This window comes from Sitophilus oryzae, unplaced genomic scaffold (genome assembly GCF_002938485.1).
Source record: "Sitophilus oryzae breed Bouriz unplaced genomic scaffold, Soryzae_2.0 scaffold_1576_pilon_pilon, whole genome shotgun sequence".
NCBI classification, from domain to species: domain Eukaryota; kingdom Metazoa; phylum Arthropoda; class Insecta; order Coleoptera; family Curculionidae; genus Sitophilus; species Sitophilus oryzae.
This window is the reverse complement of record NW_022146254.1, coordinates 16,001,190-16,019,162: the sequence shown is the minus strand read 5'-3', so window position 1 is coordinate 16,019,162 and position 17,973 is coordinate 16,001,190. Positions and strand designations below refer to the sequence as shown.

The window sequence follows — 17,973 nt, the reverse complement described above, 5'->3', positions numbered from 1 at the left end:
CCAGAGGGATATCTACAGGCAAGTCCAACTCCTCTTCATCGGATTCGTTGAGTGACACTTCAGTGACGTTGTCACAGGATTTCCCATTGCAGTATGCACAAATCATTAAACATTTTAATCCTGCTTTTCTGCATCCGCAGGCTTTACCATAGTTGTTGGTTTTGCATTTAAAAGATAAAAATGCCAATAGGGATTTTGGAGCTGGATCTTTCAACATTGTGACTGGAGTAATGCCTGTTTTTGTTTTCTTTCAACCCCATTCTTCGGCATCTTTGGTACAACCAGACCAATGCTGAACCTGGTGGTAAGTTCGCAATGAATGCTGTCCAGCACGACAATTAATTATTCATAAATTAATGAGCGAATTAATGATACGTCACTGTTTCATGACAAAATTGAAGAAACTAAACTAAGACTAGTTTTAGTGAACCCTAATCGACATTTGATTTCGGAAAATTGACTATACATAATATATCATATTTTACGCAAAATTGTCAAATTTCCAGGGATTTTGTGCCTAAACGGTTGACTTTAGAGAAAATTTTTATAAAACCTTTTTATAGGAAATTTTATTCTCTTTAATTTTGCTCTCCTCAAATTTTCGTGAGAAACGCATAGTTTTCGAGATATTCACAAAATACCTATTTTGGGCGCCATCTTGGCAAGATGGTGGCGCCGGCGGCAAGTCTGGAAATGTGCATTTTATGGATTTTAGTTAGGGACCCCAAAACCTATAAACCTGCAAAGTTTCAAAACTTCCGGACTTTTTTCCAAGCAGGCCCCTTTTTTGATCCCCAATGATTAAAATATGTATTCAAAAATAATCTTCAGCCATTGAGGTTTGTTCTCACAGCGTGTTCCCAACATGTTTGTGACTTCTTCCAAACCGGTGTTAATGCGCAGGTCTCAAATAATGCAGTTTCTGATCGATTTCAAACTGTCTGTGCGAACAGCGAATCCCCTACTCTTCTTTTTTGATCTAATAATACCACTAATTTTAACTCCTACGTAATAACGAATAAAGAAGAAAAGACATGTTTTAATGTTTTTGGTTTTGTTCTTTTTAATGTTTTTATGTTTTATAATTTTGATTCTTGTGTCTGTCCCGTTCCTCCATCAGCTCTTCTAGGTCTGTGTCTGTATCCGAAAATTCGGACGCCTCAGATTCTTTTCTTTATTTGTTGAAGAACGAAATACTAAACAAAAACAACACACGTTTTGTAGGTTAAGTTTACCAAGTATTGACGTCGGGTCGCAAAACGCAGGCGCCGGACACTTTACTTGCAAAAGTTCCGCGAACAGGTCTGACTGTCAGCTTATAATCAGAATTTTCTGTGTGAACAGCGTACTGTTGGTTGGAAACCAATCAAAAATTTATGTGCGAACGCGTTTTACCCTATTGCGCATGATTATCTGTTGGAAATTCTTACAGCTTTGAGAACAAACCTATGATCTTCCATAACATGTTCGGTCTTGCGATATACCGGTACCAAGACCGGTACTGTTGAAATATTCCGGTATCGGTATCGTCTTTAACGGTAAGACCGGTTTCGGTACCAGTACCGGGAGACAAATTTTGGTGCCGGTAGCGGAAGACCGGTTTAAATCGGTCCCGAAAGACCGGTTTCAATCGCTACAGAACAATAGATTCATGATAATATGAGAATCAAAAAATCTGTATAAAACGATTTCGGTACAGGTTTTTGTGGAAAGCTGATTCTATTCTCCTACTCTAAGTACCGTATGATCGAAAAAAACTGCGTCAGCGATGGCTATGAATTAAAATTATATGAGGAATTTAATCGATGCTCATTTCCAAGCCAACTGAACGCCGTTTTTTTCGATCATTCAGTATAATACGGTCAGGAACACGCAATGTAATTTACTTTTATGTATGTTTAAGGCATTGCTAGTCTAGTTTGGTCTAGTAATCTACGAGTAGTTTTCTTTTTATAGTACAACTAAAATTGAAGTAAAGCATCTTACTCATGGATCACTCATGTATTTTATAGAAATTGAAATGTCCGTAAAACTCAGATATTCAATAGCGTCTGCTCTATTATTTAAAAGAACAGCAGCTTCAAGTACTTTTTCCATTTTTAATAAGTAAAGATAATGTTGGACAAGAAATCAAGAATATGCCGAAAATGTGATCATAAACAATAAGAATTTTATATAAGTTAGATCAATAACGTTATAATGGTAACGGATTTACGATATATTCCGAGAAATCCAATTTATCCCTCAAAATACCGTACTTATTACGTTACCATTTTTCTTCTGTTTGCAGTTTTTAGAATCCAGATCTCAGATGCATACGTAGCGATAGGAAAGATCAATGTGTTCAGTAATTTTACTTTTACTGTTCATACGATACTTTTGGTTTTATTTTTCACTGTAGAATCATCCACCTAAGTTAGATACACTATTTTTTGACACCCTGTATAATTACTAACAAGGTATCACTTTTAAATATTTTTATATTACTTGGAACGTTTGAAATTATTGTTAAAAAAATGATTTGTGCCGTTTGAAACAAAAATAGCATGTTCTGTTCGGAGTAAAAATGATTTTTGTGCTTCGCCTGTATGTCAAACGTACAACCTCACCACAAAAAGTATCGTTTTTACTCCTAATAAAACAATGTACTATTTTTGCTCTTATATCGCTAAAAAATAATGACGTCCTGATTTTTGGGAAGGCTTGCCCGGGTTGGACAAGTTTTCATCTGGTAACCCTAATCTTTAACAAGCGACTTTTAAAAATCTAAAATTTCTGCATAGTGTCATACAGTGCCAAAAAATAATGTAATTATATAAATTTGTTAAGCGACATTAATGATACAGTATGATGTGTAGTACTAGTCATGACCTATGCATGCGAAATTGACTTAGATGACTGAATGATTTAGAAAGCGAATGTGGTGATTTTTAGTATCGAAGTACGTTGGCTTAGCAGACTTGCAATAATTTCTAAAAGAGTATACAAGGGATTATGGATTGAGGGAAAGAAAATGCCGCCTAGTTCCCTAGTTGTCAAAATATGTGATGTTACACCTATGGTTGCAGGTTTATTTTTTCGTATTTTTATCAATAACATTCCACCATGTCCAGGAAACCCAATACTTTAACCACAAGTCTTAACAACATATTTTTATGTGGCAAATATAAGAAAAACAAAGATAAATAATATTTTTATTACTATTATACTTATCTAAGATATCATATTATGCAATTTCTGCAGTAAAAGAATATGAAAATGCTTAAAGAGTATGTCCAACGTGTCGGGGAAGATTTCAATAGACGACTAGACGACATCCAAAAAATGACATAAAATACAATTATGATACAATTTACCTGGGAATTAAAATGACAGGCACTGACAGTGTGTCACTATCACGTATTCTCTCGATGAAAAGACTTTGGTTAACAATGTTATTAAGTACCAGAAATAATTATTCATTTAAATTTCCGATTTTTTTTAATTGTTCTGATTATTTTAATGAAAATTCCACACCTGTAATTTTTAACCAATCAAAACGTTTTTTTTATAAATCACCATGGCAACGGATAAATTTTAGTGAAAATTTTTTCCTTGTGGGCACCCAACAGCGAATTATACTGGAAATTTTTTGACGTTTATAATGACAGAATATATTTTTGAGAGTCTGGTTTTTATTTGTTTACATGATAATTTTGATACATTTCAATTACAAAGCTGAGATGAAAGTTTGTAAACTGCTTCCATACGCTTGACTTCGATTTCCTAGTATTCGCGGGTGTCAACTGCTTAATCTCCTGGCGAATATTTTCTTTGCTTTCATGACCGAAGCGAAACATTTTTTTTAAGCCGTGCCGCTTGACAGCTTCAAAACTGAAATAGTTTTTAAGTTTGGGTGTCTCTTAGTTGTCATAGTAACTAAATAATCAATTCGACCAAAAAGCGAAAAACACATTTTAATTATTTGATTTTCAAACACAATTTGGTGTGGAATTTTCTTACCGAATACCACACGAAGTCAAATTAAATCCGGACATTTTTTCTCGCTCATGAATATTTTTAGAAAATTATCCCTCGTCTTCGACTCAGGATAATTTTCAAAATATTCATGGGCTCGAAAAAATTTCCGGAAATAATTTGACCTCTAGTGGTATTACTAGTGAAAACTTTTCTAAATACAGGGGGTTTCAAAAAACATGTGCCATCTCTCGTGGGAGGACTTCTCAGGTAAAAATAAGGTTTATTTTTTATATTAACACTAGTTGAAGGCGCATCCGCCACGACATCAGGGAAAAAAATACTTTTTATTTTTTGTTTAAATTAAATGAAAAACAAAAAATCCGGCGACGACAGTTCTTAGAAAAGCCAATTAGCTATCTTTTAGTAAAAAAAGGAACTTTCTAGAGCAAGTCGTTACTTCAGTAGAACGTTGCTATAACAAGTTTTTATTATTTCTTAAATAAATATATAATTATGAAAACTACATAGAAACAAACCAGTTATTCAAGTTCTTCAGGTATACCTAGTTCTTCATCGGTCCATTTACTAGGATCTGGATAATCGAATTCTCCCTAAAAATAGATTTCCATTATTTCTGTTATCGTTCACTAAAACAATAGTTAAATACAAAAACGTGATCAGGTTCAGTCCAGAAATGCCACAAAATCCACCACCAAACAATACCATGAACAATTTCTGCTCTAATTATTACACTTTTTTTATGTTCTGGAACAGCAGACCGATAATAATACCTAAAATCAAAAATATATTTATAGGATTATTACAAAGTTTACATAACAATATTAACTTACTGATGTCCACTATTTCTAACGGCTTGCTTAAAGTGGACACCTTTATTACTCAAGGTTTTTAAGATCCGTGTTGAAGCTCCTCTAGATATTAACATTTTGTCGATGTTCCACTTCTCTAGGCTTTTTCTTGTATTTAATTCTTTATTTTTTATAAGTAACTATGATTTGACGAAGGAACACGAAATAATGTCAAATTGACATGTACAGCTTGTTCTTGCCAAGTAGGATTAGAAATTAGAACATGATTAGAACCATTGCCTGGAAACTTATATGGTAAAATTTTCATAAAATAATTTAGTACACACTAAAAACACGGTATGTCGCTAGTGGTAGGAAAATAATTTTTAGAGGTTACTAGTTTATTTGGTTGCCTGTGATATGCATATACAGAGTGTTTCCTAATTAATCTAAAAAATAAAAAATTGTTAGGAAACGAATTAAGACGGGCTCTTAATAAGTATATTAATTTTTTTCTCGACAACCGTTTGATGAACAAGAAAAACGCAAAAGATCAATTTTGTTGAAAAAGGATGGCCAGTCAAGAAAAAAATATATTTTCTTTAAAAAAGCAGTGGTGTACCATTTATGTTAAGCAAAAAGATCGATTTTTTTAAATTTTTAACACCCTGTAGATCAGAAAGGAAGTACTTTAGACCTAATGGTTATATAAAAATTGTTTTAAGAACACATGAGGAATCACACCATAATTTTTTTAGACTAATTCGAAAACACCCTGTATATTGTCAACTTGACAATGACTGCTGATAAATCAAAAAATACCTTTTCAGTGAAAAAAGCCTGATTTTCGCAGACAAAATTTTGATTTTTATTGAATTTGGGCCTGCGTTTGCAAATACTCGTTTGTTTTTTAATTTACTATCTATCTAAATTTTAAATATCATAGTCAGAAATAGTTTTATTATTTATTAACTGTAAAAATGGCGTTTTCTTGTTGTGTTGCATCTTGCAAAGAAACTAACAAAACTGCAAAAATGTACGTGTTTCCAAAATACGATAAGGTATGTATCTTAGATAAAAGTAAAATATATGGTAAGTATTTGTTGTTTGATTTTTTTTCGTTCGCTTTAAAATCTATAAATCTCGGTCTATTCATTAGAGAGCCAGTCGACTTACGATCATTTACTTGAAACTCTGTAAAATAAATAAAAAAATAAATTGTAAAATATATATATTCTTATGTTTTATTAAAGTTACTCTGATATACTAATATATCAGTGTAACTTTAAAAATAAATCCTTTGAATTCAAATATAAACATAAAAAACATTTACAGCAGAAAAGGCGAAGGCTCTGGGTTAAACGTAGTCTCCACTAAAAACACGGAGGGGCGCTTTGACCCAAAATTTTACTATTAAGTTTCATATCTTAATAGTAGATTATTTTTTTTTATCTATGGTGTTGGTTTCTATGTAATTTGACAAATAAATAAAGCTGTCTCCTTAGTTGTCAGTTTTGAATCAATATTTTTCTTTGAATAAGAAGACTAAGGAAGGAGCATAATGCTATCCATGTATTCATGCATGGTGGGCGGAAAAGGCACCATAAAAGCTCTCTAGGGTGGGGATCCTTGACAGTTCTGTTTGACGATTCATTTGACACATTTGAATTTGATTTGAAATTTTGTGGATTTGTCTTTACGGTCTTTACGGAGCTGATTTTATGTTATTTATTATTTATTCTACTACTGATAGTTGTATAAAGGTCGTAAATCTAGATGGAAATTGTGACAGAACTTAAATTAACAGTGACACTATCGCGATTTATCGAAAAAGACTCTAAAATAGTTGGTTGTGTAGCGTGCGGTAGATCTCGGCAAAAATTGAGAGATGATGGAACAACTTTTCGCTAGTAAGTGACTATATAATATACATACGTGTAGTAAACCGATCATTTATGAAATTCACTTAAATTAACTAAATTATATATTTTTCTTGCATTTTAGCTTTTATTTATTACTTGTCAAAGATTAGATGTCAAAGAATTTAGATACGTTAATTTGACTTACCTGCTTCAGTAGCGTATCGGATGTTTGTGTTAATAAATACTTATTATAACTTATCTATTTTTATTAGAATTATATATTTTTATAACAATTTTAATAACTACCAACATTTATTCACAACGTAAAATAAAACAACAAATTATTGAGTCTACCCCACGTCTACCCTACGTCATAGTTTTACATTTTTAAGTAAAATTAGAAGGACACTGATAAACCGGAATTTAAGTCGGCCATATTTGAGGCCCATCGCGGTGTACCTAATATTTTTGATATGCTCCTTCCTTAGTCTTCTTATTCAAAGCAACCAAATAAACTAGTAACCTCTAAAAATTATTTTTCCTACCACTAGCGACATACCGTGTTTTTAGTGTGTACTAAATTATTTTATGAAAATTTCACCATATAAGTTTCCAGGCAATGATCGATTGCTGATTGAATTGGAGCCAGAAATCAGCTCAAAACGAAATCAGCTCAAAACGAAATAAGTAAATTACCAACAGATATTCAGGTTGAGAAAACACCATGCATGGCAATGTCAATATGACAGTAAATAATATTGATGTCACTAGTTTAAAAAATGAGCGATTCGGATATTCGGAAAGTATTCCCTCTGACATTGAAGAAAAGGTATTCAGAACCATTTCTGGATTGCTTCTAGCAAGATCGAAACAGAAATATGAATATACATAGTCTAAGTATGAAAAATGGTGCACCGAAAAAAAGTACACAACTATGGAAATGAAAAGGTACTTATAACATATTTTTTCAATTTATCCGCTACTTATATAAGCCTTCGTCTCTTTGGGCTTTCTATTCAATGATACGTACTATGATATCTATTAAAATGAATATATATGCTTCATCAGGCAGTTACTTGGAAGATTGTTCAAACTGTATATCATTAACATTTATAATAAATAAGTTTACGTGTTTTTATAATTATTACCAATAGAACAGTTTATTTGTATTTAGTAGGTATTTAGTGCAAAATACAGAAGGTTTTACAAAATATTTTTTTTTGGTAGAGTCATCTAAACAAGAAGTGCAGTAATGAAAATGCGTGAGTTTAGAGCTTCCTAACTCACTGACGGTAGATAAAAGCATTGACCGCATTTTTAATTAAAAATTCAATTTTTCTCTTTGAGAAAAATTATACTTAAACCATTAAATTTTACATAAAAAGGTGTTTCGGAAATGTTTTCATAAAAATTTTTATAGGAAAAAAGTTACAGCGATTTGTTAAAAATGCACATTTTTGAAAAACACCCCGTAACTCCGAAAGGGTAACAGATATCGATGTGCGGTTTTTACCATCATGTTTTTGACAAAAATTGAGCTCCAGACACCGATATTAGTTTTCGTCTGTCTCCTATAGAAAAAGGTAAAGGGTGTTTGTGTTTTCCATGTGTTTTCCTTTAAACGTGTCCAATTTGGCCCACTCTGTACAGTTAATGAATTCTGTTCTTGGGAACCCCCTATGAGAAGAGAATTTAATATTTTACGGGTTGCCTATGTTGTCATATTTGTTTTTGTTATTGTTATCTCTGTTGAGGTTATATTTGTAAATAGAAAACTTGTTATTTATGAGATAATAATAATTATATTATAGCTTTGTTTCTAAGATTATTTGCCAATACATATCTTTCGTGACCTTGTAGCCTTTAACATTAAAAAACGTGGCAAACATTTCTTAATCCATGGCAGAAAATATCAACATGCAGTTTGCAGGAAAAGTGATACTCATCACGGGGGCAAGTTCTGGAATAGGAGCGGCCACCGCTAAGCATTTTGCAAAATTAGGTGCTAGTCTGGTCTTGGCAGGTTTATTGAAACGGTAAAGCATAAAATTTAGTATATTTATAGTCTTATTTCGTTCCAGGAAGAAATAAACAAAATCTTGAATTAGTTGCTTCTGAATGTAAGACCAATAACAGTGTTGAGCCATTACTGTTAACTGCTGAACTTACAAACGAAACAGAAACTAAATCGTTAGTTGAGAAAACTATAGAGAAATTTGGGAAACTTGATGTTTTAGTAAATAATGCTGGTAAGGAAACTTGCAACAGTACTTGAATGCTTAATTAAATTTATTATTTATTTTATTTAGGTGTATTGGAATCAGGTTCTGTTGAGAATACTAATTTAGAACAGTATGATCGTGTTATGAATGCCAATGTTCGTTCAATCTATCAATTAACAACTTTAGCCGTTCCACACTTAGTTAAAACTAAAGGCAACATTGTGAATGTGAGTAGTGTTAACGGAATTAGGGCATTTCCAGGCGTTTTTGCTTATTGTATATCTAAAGCAGCTGTTGATCAACTTACGAGGTAATATCAAATTATGATGCATTCTTGATTTATAATTTTGCATTTGTTAATATTTCTAGATGCGCGGCTCTAGATTTGGCTCCAAAGCAGGTTAGAGTAAATTCAGTTAATCCAGGAGTGACTTTTACAAATTTACATACGAGAAGCGGTATGAATCCTGAACAGTATGAAGCTTTTATAAAGAGGTCACAAGAGACTCATGCTCTAGGTAGAGCAGTCATAGTCTTTTAAAAATCCTATATTTAATTGTCTATTAATTTTAGGCCGCCCTGGCAAACCAGAAGAAGTAGCAAGAACTATTGCTTTTCTAGCTAGTGATGATGCCAGTTTTATAACTGGTGCTTCCATACCAGTAGATGGAGGAAGACACGCAATGTGTCCAAGATAAGTTCCAAAAATTCCATTTTTCAATACAAAATAGTCAATAAAACTGTTTTTATTATTTCTTAAATAAATGTATAATTATAATAACTACATAAAAGCACACTTGTTATTAAAGTTCTTCGGGTATACCTAGTTCCTCGTCACTCCATTTGCTAGGATCTGGATATTCTCCGAATTCTCCCTAAAAATATATGTGCATTATTTTTGTTATCGTTCACTAAAACAATAGTTAAATACAAAAACGTGATCAGGTTCAGTCCATAAATGCCACAAAATCCACCACCAAACAAGACCTTGAACAATTTCTGCTCTAAGTATTACACTTTTTTTGTGTTCTGGAATAGCAGACCGATAATAAAAACTAAAAACCAAAGAAAAATATATATAGAATTAAATTAAAGTAAAAAAAATGGTATTTTTTTAATCAAAATATTTTAGACAAAGATCTTACATAACAATATGAACTTACTCATGTCCACTGTTTCTAACGGCTTGCTTAAAGTGTACACCGTTTTTACTTAAGGTTTTTAAGATCCGAAGTGTTGAAGCGCCTCTAGATATTAACATTTTGTTGATTTTCCACTTTTCTTTATTCTTGTATATAATTCCTTATTTTTTGTAACCTCCAATCGATATGTACTATGTACAGCTGATTCTTGTCAAGTCCAGGGATGGGCATTTACGCCGTTTACTCATCTGTTTCAGTTTTTTACATTCTGGTAAAAAATGCATAAAAACTATTACAAAGAAAAATGAATGGTAAAGGCACGGTCTAAATTGGTCTAAATGTGTTTTGTGCTTGTTTTGTGTTATGCTTATAAAAGTAGTTATTTTGTTATGAATCTTTTTTTGAACAGTAAAAATCTGGGAAAAATCCATTAAGAAAAGACGTAGTTTATGAAGAGAAACTACACGTAGTTAATCCTTAGAGTTAATCAGGTAAATTACGTCTTAATTAACTACTTCCGAACCCTGATTAAGATCACTGATTATAGACTAGTCGGTAATGATGTGGATCTGGTGGCTGACCTTGAAACGAGTTTTTGCTGCATATAGTCACAGACACTATGCATGCGCACATCTTCGATGTTGCCAGATTGCAAGTTATTTTGGAATTATTTTCAGTAGAAAACAAATATGTGCTTTTCACTGTTTTTTTGTCAATATATACCGTATGATCGAAAAAGGGCGTCCAGTTGGCTGGGAAATGACGATTGAGGACATTTTCCATATAAAATGACAGCGATCTTTATTTCATAGTCATCGCTGACGCTATTTTTTTCAATCATAGTACGCGGTATATTATTTATATTATTATTTTAATATTTCGCACAACACGTGAAACGTGAACGCTTATTATGTATTTTCATAGTCAATAAAATTAAATAGAAATAAAACTCTAGATTCCTATGATTAATCTAATTGCTCTAGATTATTATGCTACGTTTCAAAAGTGCTTTATTAAAAATTCGGGAAATTAAAAGGGATGTGTCCAAGTTTTTTCTTTTTTTTAATTTTTAAATGCTGTAGGCTGTAGCTCCATGTCATGTTCATAATAGGTTTTTTTAACATTCCATCAAAACTACGGAGGCCTTAAAAGGCCTTTTAGCCTCAGTAATTAAAATTGTAGAGTCAGCTTCAGCAAAATTTACAGTTACCTTGTTTAATTCTGCTTATACATTATATTGCATTAATTTTTCTGCTACCTTAAGATTTCTCTATTCTTACACCTAATTTATGTGATTTTCTTAGCATAATATGATTTATAAACCATATTTTTCCTAATGGAAGGATGGAACTGTTGAGCAGTGTGTATATCTTTATTTATAAACTGAACATACAATATTGTTTCTTTACTTGTAACAAATTAATTAACTCTAAGAACTGCTAAGAACAAAAAAAATAAACGAAGCCTTCAAACAAGCAATGCACTTCACTTCATCTTGATAACCACAGACTTAACTTATCTCCATATTAGACTTACCCTAGACTATTAAAAAGGCTAGACACAGCGACACCAGAATATTTTGATTGTCTTTCTTAACAGGACTTCTCAATCAAAACATTCTACCATGTACACAATATCTACAATTTCTTTCAATTTTCAAAATATCTAATACTAATACATAGAACAATTTAACATAGTAACAATCCTAAATTAAATCTGTGTTTAATAAACAAATCACCTGGCAAATTCTTTGTTAAAATATCAGCAATTTGTTCATTAGACCTCACATATTCAACTAAAACCATCTTTTCAATAACTAGATCTTTAATAAAATTATATTTAACATCAATATGTTTTAGTCTTTTATGATCCCAACGTTTTGTTAACTTTATACAGGACTGATTGTCTTCAAACATCACAAATTGACTCTGTGTAAAACCAAGGTCATTTAACAGTTTTGACAACCAAATCCCTTCTTTTACAGATTCTGCAAGAGCAACATACTCTGCTTCAGTTGAAGAGGTAGCGACTGTTGACTGCTTTTTGGTACTCCATGTAACTGTACATCCGAATACTTTAAATAGATAACCTGTCGTAGATTTTCTATCTTCCTCATCACCAGCCCAATCAGCATCAACAAATCCAATAAGTTTCTCTGAATTCTTTGGATAAAATAATTCAAGATTCATTGTACCTTGAAGATATCTCAATATTCTTTTTAAACTTTTCCATAATTCTTCAGTTGGATTACCTTGATATCTACTGCACAAGTTTATAGACATGCTTAAATCAGGTCGTGTTGCCAACATTAGATACATTAGACATCCTATCAACTCACGTATTGGCCTTTTATCATTGTGTTCATTAGTACCATTAATATTGAATTTTCTTGACTCCATAGGTGTTTTGATAGACTTGCATTCGGTCATGTTGAATCTATTAAGCAGATTGATAATATAATCCCTTTGGCTTAAATATATTCCATCTTTTGTTCTTCTAACATTGATTCCCAAAAATGCTTTTAAATCTCCAATATCTTGCATGTGAAATTCTTTATTTAATATACTTTTAATCTTTTCTATTTCTTGCATATTACTACTAACTATTAAAATATCATCAACATACAATAAAAGATAAGTAGTGATATTTTCATTGATTCTTATGTATAAACATGGATCATTATTCGATTTAGTAAATCTTTCAGATCTTACAAATTCGTCAAACCTTTTATTCCAACAATAAGGAGCCTGTTTTAGACCATACAAGGCTTTGTTCAGCTTACAGACTCTACCATCGTTTACGAAGCCTTCTGGAATATTCATGTATATATCTTCATTTATTTTTCCATGTAAAAAGGCTGATTTTACATCCATTTGTTGAATTTCAAGATTTTTAAAGTTTGCTACTGCTAAAAGCGTTCTGACTGTAACAAGTCGGGCAACAGGAGCATAGGTTTCTTCAAAATCAAACCCCTCTCTTTGCATAAAGCCCTTAGCAACTAGTCTAGCTTTGTATTTAACAATTTCACCTAGATCATTCCTTTTTGTTCGAAAAACCCATTTGCAATCTATTACTCTAGCATCTTTTGGTTTTTCCACTAGTGTCCATGTTTTATTCAAATTCTATGCATTTATTTCCTCTTTGACTGCATTTTTTCCAATTTTTGTAGTCCGGCATTGATTTTGCTTTCTCAAGACTCTCAGGTACATTTTCTACAAATGCACTAGCATTTAATGCCATGTGTTCTATCTCATTCTCTGTAATATAATCATTAAAATATGATGGTGTTTTTCTTACTCTATGACTTTTCCTATTTCCTTCATTTTCTACTTTTTCTTCTGATACCTCATTATCTGTTTCATTTTCCATTTCTTCTGTCAAGCTTTCTTCATCTGTCTTTTCTTTAATTAAAATTTTAACATTTTCTGTATCATTCAGGTCAAGGTAAGTATCTATCATTTGCATATCATTAATATTTTTTGCCTCATCAAATATAACATTTCTTCCTGAAAAAGCTTTCTTTTTAATTGGATCCCATAATCTGTATCCATTTGTCTGATAACCAATCATAATTCTAATATTAGCTTTCGTATCAAATTTAGAATTTTGTTTTTCTTTTGGTATATGATCATAAACTAAACTACCAAAAACTTTAATATTCTTTAAGTTTGGCTTTTTCTTATAAAACATCTCAGCTGGAGTTACATCTTTTAAACAAACTGTAGGACTTCTATTTAAAAGGTAAGTAGCACATAGTATGGATTCTCCCCACATAGTTTTAGGTAATTGTGACTGCAATAACATTGCTCTTCCTTTTTCAAGTAAGGTCCTATTTAACCTTTCAGCTGCACCATTTGTTTCGGGATTGTATGGTACATTATAGCGTATATGAATTCCTTTGGTTCTACAAAAAGCTTTAAAGTTATGTGAACAATATTCACTGCCATTATCACAATATAAAGACCCAATCCTGTAACCAGTTAAATTCGTTACTCTAGCTTCAAACTCAGTAAAACATTTAAATACTTCATTCTTTGATTCAAGTAAATATACCATACTAAAATGAGTATAATCATCTAGAAAAGTAAGAAAGTACCGTTTATTATCATATGTTGTGGGCGAAATAGGTCCACATATATCACTATGAACAACCTCAAGTGGTCTCTTTGTTACTTTTCCTGAGACTTTCGTGAAAGGTAATCGTGTTATTTTTGTTTGAGCACATATAGAACATATTTCTGAATTATACCCCTTTAAGTTATTCATACTTATATTTACTCCCTCTACCATATTATTTTTAGCAAGTTTTAATACATTTTGACAGCTTAAATGTCCTAACCTAGAATGCCATAATTTAATATTTGAATTTTGCTCACAAAAATTAGCATAGTTTTTATATGGTTCTAATTTAAATTTAATAACATATAGATTATTTATTTTACTACCTTTTGCTAATAATTTTGAATTTTTATTGATAAATACACTATTTTCTTTAAAAATCACTTCCAAACCAGCACTCTCGAGTTTCTGTACTGACAAGAGATTCTGTCTCAAATTTTTAACATAGAAAATATCTTTTATTTCAGCTATGCAATTACTTAATTTTACATATACATTGCCTACCTTAGAACAGCTTAACGATTCTTCTTCTTTAGCAACTGCTATTTTAAGCTCACCTTGTAGATTTTTTGAATTTGTAAAGTATTTGTCACTATTGATCATATGATCAGTCGCACCAGAGTCTACCACAAAATTGACAAAGTCCTCACCACACTCAACAGTTGCCGCTTCTGTATTCATCGCTGCTGCAGTAAATGAAATATTTTCTTGTTTCTCTTCTTTACTTTCTACTTGATTTGCTTGCCTTTTGGATATGAACCAGCATTGTTTTCTGAAATGTCCTACCTTGCCACAGTTATGACATTTTATTCCTTTGCTGTCCTTTTGTCTTGTGTAATTTGTATCACTTTTATTTTCCTTCTGATAGTGCTTGTTACTTGTACCAGCATTTCTTGTATTCATGTTCCTTTGATAGCCACTAAATGCTGCAAGATCAGAGTCATTTCTCTCCTCAAAGTTCTTTCTTTTAACTTCATGGTCAAGTAATTTGCCTTTTACAAACTCAAGTGTTAGTTTATTTGTTTCTAACGTTTCCAGTGCTGTAACTATAGTATCATAACTCTTCGGTAATGTTAAAAGTAAATGACAGACAATATCTACTTCTTCAAGCGTAGCACCTACTGACTTTAGTTCTCTAATTGTTTCTTCAAACTTGGTGAAATGAGTTTCTAGCATTTCATTTGCATTAAATTTCATTGTCAGCAATTTTCTTCTTAAATAAAGTTGGCTTGCCACTCCTTTTCTTTGGAACACTTTTTCCAGTGCCTTCCACATGTCATACGAAGTATTTTTGTCCTTTATATATTCCAAATGTGAATTTGCAACACACTGTACAATGACTGATTTACATTTTTTATCTAGCTTAATTTGTTCTTCTGTAGGAGAAGTTATTTGTTCAGTTATGCACTTCTTGACTCCATAATGATCAAGAACAGTTTCAACCCTAAATTTCCAGTGATCAAAATTCTTTCCGTCAAATTGCGTGATTCCAAATTTCTCAACTGAATAGTCAAATTTCTGGCTCGCCATTTTGAAAACTGTGTTAATCTTCGAATAGGTTGTACTTTATTTTCCAACTCTTATATCTAGGCATGGACTGGGCCCATAACTTGTTGAGCAGTGTGTATATCTTTATTTATAAACTGAACATACAATATTGTTTCTTTACTTGTAACAAATTAATTAACTCTAAGAACTGCTAAGAACAAAAAAAATAAACGAAGCCTTCAAACAAGCAATGCACTTCACTTCATCTTGATAACCACAGACTTAACTTATCTCCATATTAGACTTACCCTAGACTATTAAAAAGGCTAGACACAGCGACACCAGAATATTTTGATTGTCTTTCTTAACAGGAACAGGATATACAAAATTAAGATATTTTAACATTTATTTTCCAGACAAAGCATAATATAGTATCTGTGATAGTATTAAGATTAAGACATAACAAATATTATAAGAAAGATCTTTCACAAACTAATTACAAACTAATCTTAAGTTGGTCTTGTATAAACACAGGTATAAAACCTTTTATAAAAATAATAAGATCAAAACTCAACCTTCACCATATTGTCAAGATTTGGCATTATAGTATACAAGAAATTACAGTAAATTAAGAAAAGAATATAAGTAATGTATTCTACGACACAAACCATCTCCCTTCTAAAGAGAAAAAGATAAAGCATAAAGCTTATTTTAGTCTTATCAACACACTCTTCGTAAAATTGCTATTAATCCACTAACTTGATATTTTTAAGAAATTATGATACAAACGTTATGATCAAAGTATATTATATTTTATATTAGTAACATTATAGGTAAAATGTTACCTCTATATCTCCCATTGACATGTATTGTTTTATAAGACTCGTCATGGTAGTATTTCAAAACATATCAATACATATAATCAAAACTATTGTTGCCTGTAAATAACTAGAAATTAAATAACTTGAAAGAAATAAAATAATTCTAATAAGTTTAAAACCATTAAGAAAAAATCCGTACATGATAATTTTTAATTCTAATGTAAATATAAAAATAAATGTTATTATTATTACAATTTTATATATTCATATTATTTTCATTTCACAATCTTTATTATCCTTCTTACCTTAATTTTGGATATCAAGATAAATCTGAAATTATAAAATTAATTATAGAATTTGTATTATTATTGATTAACATTCAAAAAAAAAATTTCAACTGCAAATAATTCGAAAATAAACTGCAATTTGGCAACATTGACGATGTGCGCTTGCGTAGTATCGATGATCAAATGCAGCAAATATGGGCTTCAAGGTCAGCCACCGGATCCAAACCTTTACCGACTATTCAATACTCTAGAACCAAAGAGCAGGGTTCGGAAGTAGTTAATTAAGACGTAATTTACCTGATTAACTACGTGTAGTTTTTCTTCAGAAACTACGTTTTTTCCCGTTCATAAACTACATGAAAACTACGTTAGTAAACTATGTATTGATATTATGAATAATTTTCCTTTGTATGAGGTGTAATAGAGATAATATGATGTAAATATTATATTTAACGCCATATTTCTTCTGTTTCCTTAAATACATTATGTGTTTTTAAAGCTTCAACTTAAACCTCACCTCAAACCTTTGATATTTGAAAGTTACATACATAGGTTAGATAAACTACACCCTCTACATAAACTACATTAGCTACATGTAATGTAGTTTATGTAGTTTTTTAAAGTAACATGTAGTTTTCCGAACCCTGCATGTAATGCAGTTTATGTAGTTTTTGAAAGTAACATGTAGTTTTTCGAACCCTGCCAAAGAGCAGATAAGATTATCTACTCTTTGCTAGAACTTATTTCACAACCCTCACGCTCTGCCCTAGATTCTGTTCTGTGGATTCTGTCACCTCCAAGGCCAAGCGTGGCCAAGCTCTCTAAAGCCCCGTTCTCAGAACTGCGACTGTCGCCAGCGACACGACAAAAGAACCAATCAGATTTGTACAAAATTTAAACAGCTGTCAATTTTAAATTTAGTACAGCTCCCATTGGTCGTTTGAAGTGTCAATCAGTGTCGCTGTTGACACGACGCAGTTCTGAGAACGGGGCTTAAAGCCCCGTTCTCAGAACAACGTCGTGTCGCGGGCGACAGAGTTTGACATTTCAAACAACCAATGGGAGCTGTACTAAATTTAAAATTGACAGCTGTTTGAATTTTGTACAAATCTGATTTGGTTTGGTTGGCTCAGAACTGCGACTGTCGCCAGCGACACGACAAAAGAACCAATCAGATTTGTACAAAATTCAAACAGCTGTCAATTTTAAATTTAGTACAGCTCCCATTGGTCGTTTGAAGTGTCAGTCAGTGTCGCTGTCGAC

The 17,973-nt window shown here is 31.8% G+C and overlaps 3 protein-coding genes across 3 annotated transcripts; 1 reads left to right on the top strand and 2 right to left on the bottom strand.

The window, feature by feature from the left end:
* Positions 1 to 4,429: 4,429 nt before the first annotated feature.
* Positions 4,430 to 5,060, bottom strand: LOC115879381 (NADH dehydrogenase [ubiquinone] 1 beta subcomplex subunit 2, mitochondrial-like). Its single transcript, XM_030896170.1, has 3 exons — positions 4,812 to 5,060; positions 4,628 to 4,751; positions 4,430 to 4,571 (listed from the first exon to the last, which is right to left on the bottom strand). Exons 1-3 carry the CDS (start codon positions 4,904 to 4,906, stop codon positions 4,500 to 4,502), a joined length of 291 nt encoding a protein of 96 aa, XP_030752030.1. The 5' UTR covers positions 4,907 to 5,060; the 3' UTR covers positions 4,430 to 4,499.
* Positions 5,061 to 8,365: 3,305 nt separating this feature from the next.
* Positions 8,366 to 9,645, top strand: LOC115879328 (3-oxoacyl-[acyl-carrier-protein] reductase FabG-like). Its single transcript, XM_030896102.1, has 5 exons — positions 8,366 to 8,654; positions 8,713 to 8,880; positions 8,941 to 9,163; positions 9,223 to 9,371; positions 9,427 to 9,645. The coding sequence occupies exons 1-5, from the start codon at positions 8,531 to 8,533 to the stop codon at positions 9,549 to 9,551; spliced, it is 789 nt and encodes a 262-aa protein (XP_030751962.1). The 5' UTR covers positions 8,366 to 8,530; the 3' UTR covers positions 9,552 to 9,645.
* LOC115879329 (NADH dehydrogenase [ubiquinone] 1 beta subcomplex subunit 2, mitochondrial-like) lies at positions 9,584 to 10,219 on the bottom strand. Its single transcript, XM_030896103.1, has 3 exons — positions 10,017 to 10,219; positions 9,785 to 9,908; positions 9,584 to 9,728 (listed from the first exon to the last, which is right to left on the bottom strand). The coding sequence occupies exons 1-3, from the start codon at positions 10,112 to 10,114 to the stop codon at positions 9,657 to 9,659; spliced, it is 294 nt and encodes a 97-aa protein (XP_030751963.1). The 5' UTR covers positions 10,115 to 10,219; the 3' UTR covers positions 9,584 to 9,656.
* Positions 10,220 to 17,973: the final 7,754 nt, after the last annotated feature.

What these genes read in the sequence shown, in the direction of transcription:
- LOC115879329 (XM_030896103.1), bottom strand. Translation starts at nt 10,114, where the DNA reads ATGTTAATATCTAGAGGCGCTTCAACACTTCGGATCTTAAAAACCTTA. An exon ending in GTTAGAAACAGTGGACATGA is followed by an intron (nt 9,909 to 10,016) that starts GTAAGTTCATAT and finishes TTTGGTTTTTAG; the next exon opens with TTTTTATTATCGGTCTGCTA. An exon ending in CTGAACCTGATCACGTTTTT is followed by an intron (nt 9,729 to 9,784) that starts GTATTTAACTAT and finishes ATATATTTTTAG; the next exon opens with GGAGAATTCGGAGAATATCC.
- LOC115879381 (XM_030896170.1), bottom strand. Translation starts at nt 4,906, where the DNA reads ATGTTAATATCTAGAGGAGCTTCAACACGGATCTTAAAAACCTTGAGT. An exon ending in GTTAGAAATAGTGGACATCA is followed by an intron (nt 4,752 to 4,811) that starts GTAAGTTAATAT and finishes TTTTGATTTTAG; the next exon opens with GTATTATTATCGGTCTGCTG. An exon ending in CTGAACCTGATCACGTTTTT is followed by an intron (nt 4,572 to 4,627) that starts GTATTTAACTAT and finishes ATCTATTTTTAG; the next exon opens with GGAGAATTCGATTATCCAGA.
- LOC115879328 (XM_030896102.1), top strand. Translation starts at nt 8,531, where the DNA reads ATGGCAGAAAATATCAACATGCAGTTTGCAGGAAAAGTGATACTCATC. An exon ending in TGTTTTAGTAAATAATGCTG is followed by an intron (nt 8,881 to 8,940) that starts GTAAGGAAACTT and finishes TATTTTATTTAG; the next exon opens with GTGTATTGGAATCAGGTTCT. An exon ending in GCTGTTGATCAACTTACGAG is followed by an intron (nt 9,164 to 9,222) that starts GTAATATCAAAT and finishes TAATATTTCTAG; the next exon opens with ATGCGCGGCTCTAGATTTGG.